Source organism: Haplochromis burtoni, unplaced genomic scaffold, assembly GCF_018398535.1.
Source record: "Haplochromis burtoni strain Fernald_Lab_line unplaced genomic scaffold, NCSU_Asbu1 Contig_2999, whole genome shotgun sequence".
In the NCBI taxonomy this organism is placed as follows: Eukaryota; Metazoa; Chordata; class Actinopteri; order Cichliformes; family Cichlidae; genus Haplochromis; species Haplochromis burtoni.
The window spans coordinates 1-8,539 of record NW_024585360.1 but is presented as its reverse complement, the minus strand read 5'-3'; the positions used below and the strand labels follow the sequence as shown (position 1 = coordinate 8,539).

General features: G+C 48.0%; 2 protein-coding genes across 2 annotated transcripts; both read right to left on the bottom strand.

Annotated features, from left to right (window-relative positions):
- Positions 1-3,394: 3,394 nt before the first annotated feature.
- LOC121813849 lies at positions 3,395-5,165 on the bottom strand. Its single transcript, XM_042217789.1, has one exon. The coding sequence runs from the start codon at positions 4,882-4,884 to the stop codon at positions 3,448-3,450; it is 1,437 nt and encodes a 478-aa protein (XP_042073723.1). The 5' UTR covers positions 4,885-5,165; the 3' UTR covers positions 3,395-3,447.
- A 1,061-nt stretch (positions 5,166-6,226) lies between these two features.
- Positions 6,227-7,848, bottom strand: LOC121813850 (the record flags this gene model as incomplete). Its single annotated transcript, XM_042217790.1, is given in 1 exon segment — positions 6,227-7,848. A coding segment is annotated over 1 exon segment (1,026 nt), but the record flags the coding sequence as incomplete, so codon positions are not given.
- Positions 7,849-8,539: the final 691 nt, after the last annotated feature.

Genomic DNA, 8,539 nt, shown 5'->3' with positions numbered 1-8,539 from the left:
GGCATCATGACCCCCGAGGCTATGGCCCTGTCAATGAGACGGATTACCAGTGCTCTGAGGCAAGGGATGAAACAGCAACCACATGTTGTTAAGACTGCAGTAAAAACAGACAGTGAGACCATGATTGACATAACAAAACCTTTCCATTGCCCAAAAACAGAAGTCATCCATTCCTCCAGCGGGTTCTCAATACCTGAGTGTTCATGCATATTATGGGCCAAAGTCCGCAGCCCCTCCAGTGCCTTGGTTATCGAGCCATCTGGAGCAGTATTATTGGGAATAAACGTACAACACATTTGTCCGAACATTGCACAAACCCCCCCTTTTTCCGCCAGAACCATGTCCAGAGCCATCCGGTTCTGCACTGCCATTAAAGAGGTGGGACCTAATTGCTCTGCTAACCCCTCAATCGCATCACGAGTCAGATTTGCCAGCCGGAGAACGTTATAATGCACATAGTTAATTCTATCCACGTTTTTGTTGGGGGTGACGGGAAAGAAGGCAGAAATCACTGGGATGTTTTCAAAACCGGCTGCTATCTGATCTACTAATTTATACTCATTGGGGACGCCGCGCGGAACACCAATAGAATCTATATACGTGGGTGAATTAGCAGTTAGATCAAACGACCAAGAAGATCCTTTAGACAGTACCTGACGTCTGCGCCTAATTGTGAGTCACGCATTACCATTTGTCACCACGGGTTTAACTTTCCGCCACACAATCAGACACATTTTGCTCTTTTGCATTTGCAATCAGCCAATCCAACCACAGGTTGCTGTCCACATACCCTGTGGCACGGGACATCAGCTGTCGGGGTTTCCATTTCGTATAATCCACTTTTGTTACCTTAGAACCAGAAGTGGGGGCTCCCACAGGTGCAGTATTGTTGCTGGATACATTACTGGGTGGATCTATAAAATTTATCTTTATCACGCCCATCGGGTCCCTCCCAGAAACGTCTACGCCTAACATTACATAGAACACTTTATCGGCTTTCCTGTTTCGCTGAGGTGTAACCCGCCACCCACCAATAGACATTGTAATTGGATTTTGACTGTGAGTATAATCACGCTGGATTGCAAACCCATGCCTCCATCGGCCCGGTGAGTCCCACCCTGGGGCGGTGTAGGCTGTCACCATATCCCACACCGGACACGGGTAACGCCCCAAGATGGTGGGATGACCTATAATATAAGTACCAGTTTTTTGCAGGTCATGACATATCCAAACTTCATACCCCCGCCAACTAGCTCTATCATCCCCACATTTTATCACGGAGCAGAGATCAAAAGTGAAGGCTGTAGTGGATCCTCTAATGTAATCCACCTCTATGCCTCCGAAGTGCGACAAACAAGGATCCGATCTCTCACCTACGTCGCGCTCAGCTCTGGTCATCTCAGGGTCCGCTAGAGGAAGAGGTGTTGGATGAGTTCTGAAGCTGGGCAATTCACATAGCAGAAAAACAATCGTTAGTACACCAATGATGATTATAGTTAACACTCCCATTACCCCCCAGTTTTCCCAAAGCTTTATTTTCTCATTTACTTTTCCCACCCCCATTTTCAATAATACCTAAAAATGCTAGACTAGGGCTTCTATCTAAGGCGTTTCTATTTTTATTATTGTTGCCGCTATCTATCTCTTCCAGTCGGGTGATTCTTGACTTCTTTCTTCAGCCTCCGGGGTAGACCACCCTTTGGTCGTTGCACAGATCAGGGGATTATTCTGCCCCTTTTTTGCTAAGATCTGTGTTTTTTGTGGGGACTGACGTGTCCTCCTTTTTCCCCAAAAGCCTCTTGGACCGCCTGGGCTCCTCTGCTGCCACGCACTGGCTCCAGTGATACCAGGTGTCACCTTTCCCCTTCAGCTGGACCGCGTGAGAGGTTCGAGTGGTCACCTCGAAAGGTCCCGTCCACCTCGGCTCGTCCCACTTCCGCTTATACACCTTCAGCCACACCCACTTCGCCTCTGGCGTGGTCACCTCCTTTCCAGTTGGGTCTCCCACCTGCGTAGTAAAACTAGAGACAAGAGCTTTTAGTGCTTTAAACTGTTTCAGATGTTCAGACACATTTACCTCCTCTCTTAATTCTCTTACACCTGCTGCAGGGCCTGGAAATTGTCTTCCTGTCATCAGTTCATATGGAGTGAACCCGGTGTGCTGATTAATGGCGCACCTTACACTCATTAGGGCTATAGGAAGAGTGTCAACCCAATTCATATTTGTCTGTGCACAGATTTTTGCCAATTTGTTTTTAAGATTTTGGTTCATTCTCTCCACTTTTCCCTGAGATTGTGGATGGTAAACTGTACCATATCTATGTTGCAACCCCAACATACATTCCACCTCAGCGAGATCTCGATTTTTAAAGTGAGTGCCATTATCTGATCTTACCTTCTCTGGGAATCCATGCCAGGGGACATAATAATTCACCAGACATTTGATCACTGTTTTACTATCCTCTCTGCGTGTTGGCCACGCCTCTGGCCAGCCGGTCAGAGCATCCACACACTGGATGCCCTTCCAGTGTTCCTGATTTCTCCACATGCAGCTGGTTTCTGACTCCTTTCACCACTGCATAACCTGTTTTCAATCCTTCACTCGGATCCCTAAAACAACATCCGTCTGTGAAATAATCATCTGCCTCATTCACTGGTTCTGCTCTCAAATCAGACCTTACTTTCTCCTCAACCTCTACTATTTGTGCACAGTCATGAGGTGTCCCCCCTCCCATCTGATCTGCCATGTTAATCCCTTCATGTGTGAAGGTCAAGTTTGGAGACTCCAGAATTTTAGTCAGTCTCTGTTGTCTCAGTGGGGTCATTGTAAATGCCTGTGAATTCACATAGGCCACCACACTGTGTGTTGTTAGCACTTTCAGTGGGTGCCCTCTCACAACGTGAGCCACTTTCTGAATTATTTTTGTCACCCCTGCTGCATGTTGTGTGCACGTGGGGTGTCTTTTTTCCATATTGTCCAGGCCAATGCTGATATACATCAGCACTCGTCTCTTTCCCCCTTTTTTCTGAAACAACACACCATTAACCACTCCATTTGTTTCAGAAACATCAACAAAGAAATCAGAGTTATAATCGGGGATTGCCAAATCTACTGCACGAAACAGGGCCTGTTTTAGTTCAATGAACCGCATTTCAGCCTCAGTGGTCCAGTTCAGACTAGCTGTGAGGTCTCTCATGCCGTGTTCTTTCACCAACTCCCGCAGAGGTTTGGTTTTGCCCACATAGTCAGAAATGTAGTGTCTACTGTAACCTGTAAGCCCAAGAAATGACAACATTTCTTTAACAGTACATGGCTGTGGGTGTGACATAATTGTTTCCCTCTGGGATGCCAACATGCCCACCGTCTGCATCGCCACCACCCGACCTAAAAATGTAACTTCAGTTCTGACAAGTTGAAGTTTGTCTCTACTTACTTTGAAGCCTGTTTTAGCCAGCTGACATCATCATCGTCATCGTTGCTTGAAAGCAAGCATCAGCTGTTTCAGCAGCAATCAGCAAATCATCCACATACTGGATCAGTGTGCATCCTTCAGGTAATACACATGGAGAAAGAGCATTTTTAAGTACCTGATTGAAAATCCCAGGTGAAAGGGCAAAGCCCTGAGGCAACCGAGTGTAACGCAGCTGCTGACCCCTGTAAGTAAATGAAAAAATATCTCTCAAAGATGGATGCAGAGGGAGACAAAAGAAAGCATTTGCCAAATCTATGCATGTGAACCACCTCTGATCTGGAGATAAATTAGTCAAAGCAGTGTAGGGATTTGGTACAGGTACTGTTGGTGTCTTAAGGACAGCGTTTATTGCCCTAAGGTCATGTGCCATGCGATACTTGCCCGTGCCTGATTTTTCAACTGGGAGGATTGGAGTATTCCATGCAGAGGAAGACGACTCCAGCACACCCACCTGCAGGAGCCCTGAAATTGTTTCTGCAATCCCATTCTCCGCCTCTAGACTGTGTCTGTATTGTGAACGCCAAATAGGAGTGTCATCTTTTAACTCAAATGTAACAGGTGAACAAAATGTTAAACCCACATCAGTGGGACCTTTAGACCACAAAGTGTCAGGGAGTTCTGCTAGGCCTTTAACAGCTTCCTCGTGATCTGATTTCTCCCTGCCATGTGTTCGCTTCAGATGTTTATGTTCTAAAACACTCTGATCAGTAGCTGTCACAGAAATTCGATACGTTTTACAACTGGGTGAGTATGAGACATCAGTGAGCTGTGTTTGCTGCCAATCTGTGGCCCTTGTGGCTGTTCTCACCATTGGGCCTAAATCTTTTGCTTGATGACCCTCATGTACTGCCAAAGACACGTGGGGAACCGCTTCATCTCCCATTCTATACCAACTCATTTGATCTCCAGAGAGCGCCACAAACGCTGCCACTCCAGCTGGACCAACATAAATGTCCTGAGAGTTAAGCTCCCAAGCTTTCTCATCTAAACACTCATTAAACAGATCCTCAAACCACTCAGTATGCTCGCGATCGTAAAACAAGGTCACGTGGTAGGGGTCACGCGGGGGTGAATAAACAGACATGGACATTATCCAGGGATGCCAGAGTATGTACTGTGCCAGAATTCCATCTGATGTGTTCAGTCTCGCCCAGTAAATCTGCGCTGTGCGTTCACAATCCTCAGATAACAGCCACTGTCCCCTTATTCCTGATTGCAAACAGGACAGCCGTGTGCCATCTTTCAAAGTCACTGTTAATCCATCAGCTCCACACATGATAGTAGCTCCAAGCTTAATGAGCAGGTCCCTGCCCAATAAATTAACTGGAACTTGTGAGGAAACCATGTATGAATGTGTTAAGGACTGACGTCCTAGCTCAGTCTTTAGAGGGGCGGTTACTGGCAGGGTCATAGGTACCCCAGAGAAGCCGATCACACTGATTCTGGTGTCTGACAGTGGAATGTCTTCAGGAGCAGTACGAATGGTGGAGTATGTTGCTCCTGTGTCCACTAAAAAGGGCAGGTTACGTCCTTGAACCCTCAGTGGCACCAGGGGGTCTGCCCCTCCCCCTATGCCCAGGCCTCTCTGTGGGGTGTGTCAGTATTGTTCCTGCTGCCAGTATTCCACTGAATACTGCCCTGGAGGAGCCATCTGTGAGTTGGGGGCCGTCCAACGCCCGCGCCCCCTTGTGGCCGGACGTGGCATGTTGTACTGCTGAGGCGGGTCAGGGCACTCTCGAGCCCAATGTCCAGTCTGACCACAGTTGTAACACGCAGTCCCTGGCACATATGGACCTCCTCTAAGCGCACCCCTTTGTCTGCCCATGCCGCCGCCTCCTCCCCGTTGACCACCACGTGAACCCCAATTTCCTCTACCGACCCCACGGCCACCCCAATTTATGCCTCGCGCAGATCCCTGCGTGTCTACTGGCAATACATTAGGATCAACATCTGTCCCCATTTGCTGGTAACCTTGAGCTACCATTACTTTTGCTATTTTTTCCTCCTTTTTCTTATCATTTGCCTTACCCCTCATTTCACCCAGCTGTAATTTCAACAATTGCTCTTTCATATTATCTGTATCCTCACTTTTAGCCATAACCTCATCATGAGCTTTCTGCAGGCGATGCACCAGATGTTTCTCCCACACGTGAGACTCCGCCCCCTCCATGTCGGGGTTATCTGTCATGGCCACTCTGACCTGTTCAGGCACACCTTTTAACACAGCTTCTCTAAACCACAATTGTTGCATCCCCTCTCTACCAGGATGCTGACCAGTGCTAAGGGCCCACGTAGCTTTAGCCTGTTCTATGTACTCCCTTGGAGTTTGATCAGGCTTCCACAACAGCTTCAAAATCTTAGCAGCATTTGGAGTGGGATATTTTCACGTAATGCATTTGATATTTCATTCACACACGCAAAATGGGGTGCTATCAACCAACAATGCGTGACCTGCTAGCTTCTTCTATATCATCCAGGCTGTGCCTTTGACACATCTGGCAACCACGAGCTCTCGAAATCACCTAGGGCCAATTGAACACCTGTTGTTGCTCTTCAAACTCTCTCAACCACCCCGCACCTCCGTCTGTAATAGGAGGTAATAACTCAGATCAATGCAGTTAACATCTCCCACTCCCGTATGGCTTGTATTTCATGTGACCCCCAGCGGTCACCACCAGGGGGAAGTCCCCGGCAAAGACAAAGTGTCCCTGATCCTTCCTGGCTTGCGACGCACATGGGTGTGGTTTGTTTCCGGTTTGGGCTTGACTACTCTGCCTCTTCCTGCATTTTTCTCTAGCTACTCCATTCTGAAAGGCCCCTTCTAGCTCCGGCCCTGCATCTAATTTCTGCTTTTCCCAGACACTTACTGGCGTATTATCATCCAGTGTGCCGGATAACCAGCCCTCGTATGCGTCCCCATCAGGCCCGCACACCTCACCTTTCTCAACCTGTGGTGCAACAACTACTCCACTTCCTGCCTCCTCATCAGAAATTTGATGACGCTGCTCTAGAGTTATTATAGCTGTTTCAAGCAGCCGCACAGCCCGCTCTTCTTCAGTCTCTACCTGCTGGGGAGACTGTTTCATGGGCGGTGACTGCACTCCGCCACAAGCTCCCTCCTCATTAACAAAAGTGGAGCTTTGTTTTATTCTTTCACTCTTCGGGGCTGGAGTAGGTCGTTTGGGCTCTTTAGATATATCACAATCTACATAGCCTCCTGTAACTTCTAAGACTTGGCCATTCTCACCAGAGAGACAGCCCTGCTCCACCCTCAGCACAGGGTAAAGGGGGGCGGGGGCCTGATAGGGAGGAGGAAAGCCAGTGAGCGATGACTTCACCGGAGAAGCCGGCAGCATCAGCTTCTCAGGCTCCTCCCTTCTCTCCCTCATCCAGTGCTCCACCCCCTGGCATGTCACAGCCCACCTTGTTACGCGGGCTTTCTCCTCCTGCACCTCCTGCAACTGTTTTTTAATCCTCCGCCTTGTCCACAAAGAGGCCTCCTCTAACTGTGTACTAATCTCCTGCTCTTCTTCCTGGAGCTTCTGTGCTATTCCCAGAAGCAATTTTGCCAATGAACCTCTTGATTCTCCTCTCACTCCTTCCTTATCACTCAACTCTTTGACTTTTGCTGCCACAGCTGCAGCCTTTGATTTTTTCTCACACGCGCTGCCAGGTCGCATGACCCTCAGCGCCCGCAACAACTCCTTCACCTGCTCGTCAAAAGTTTTCCACTCACCCTGCATTTCTCCTCTTTCTACGTCAGGTTTAAGACCCGACATATTCACACCACCACACACTTCTATTACTTTTTTAAATGTTTACACCACAGAGTTATACACCCAATTATGCCCGTCTATCTCTATGTGGCTCCAAATTCCCTCTTTATTTTAATTTCACACTCGTCAGGGGACAGGCACACAACAATTTCAACCACTGAAACGAGGAATTTAACCTTTTTATTTCTTTACTAATCTAGACTCAACCTTTGTTCGCAAAATGTGTCTTGTTCTAGTCCAGAATAAATGTGAACCCGTGGTTACACGGTCGTTCCAGTGTTATTCTGTAGCTATGCGGGGGTCCTCACCTCCCCAAGTCACCACCTCGGCATCCGGACGCCGCCGGGCCTGCCCGCGCATCCACGAACAGGAGGGTCGCCACACCTAGGACAAAATTATTTTCCACAGGTACACTAGACATCAACCTTTGATCCTAAAATGTGTCTTTGCTCTAGTGTCCTCCTATTCAAACACATCAACCGTCACTGTCACTGTGCTTCACGCTTCACACTCACAGAAAACACACTCAGAGCGCGCCTCACTCACACTCAAAACAGCACCCAGAGCGCACCTTACACACAAAACAGCACCCAGAGCGCGCCTTACACACAAAACAGCACCCAGAGCGCGCTTCGCAGCTTCACACACCCACTCAGAGCGCGCCTTTCACACACAGCACTTTTCCTCAGCGGAACTTTACACAGAAACTTCTGAGCTCAACTGTTAGAAATCTTTAAAGCACAACTGCACCATAGACCAAAATACCCTTTTCTCTGCGCCTATGACCGCCACCACGGGGCAAAATCGCATCATAAAAGTGACACTCGTCCCCGAGGCTCAAAACCGACACCATAAGCCAGGTTCTGCTTTACCTTTATTTCATGGCAAGTAAAATTTTACTTATTGTTTATGACCGCAGCCCTCGAGGCAAAAACCGACACCACAAATCACCGTCAAACCTCAATTCAATGTACTGAAATCATCACCAATCGCTGCTGTACTCACGGCCGCACCACCGGAACACGGTCGTATCTTAAACCAAAACCTACGGACGTGTTTCGCTTTCACACGTTGCCAGCGTTCAACCGCACCGTAAGCCAGCAGCTGCTTTTCCTTATTTCTATACTAATTTCATGGCCGCCTCAACAAAGACTCAAACCGACGTCATAACCAACTTCAAAACCTCTACTCAATGTACTGGACTTATGGCCGCGTCTCCAGAAGAAATTCTAATATATTATTGCTACAGAAGCCAGTCTTAGACAAAATTAAATGTGGAAGGTAAAGTGG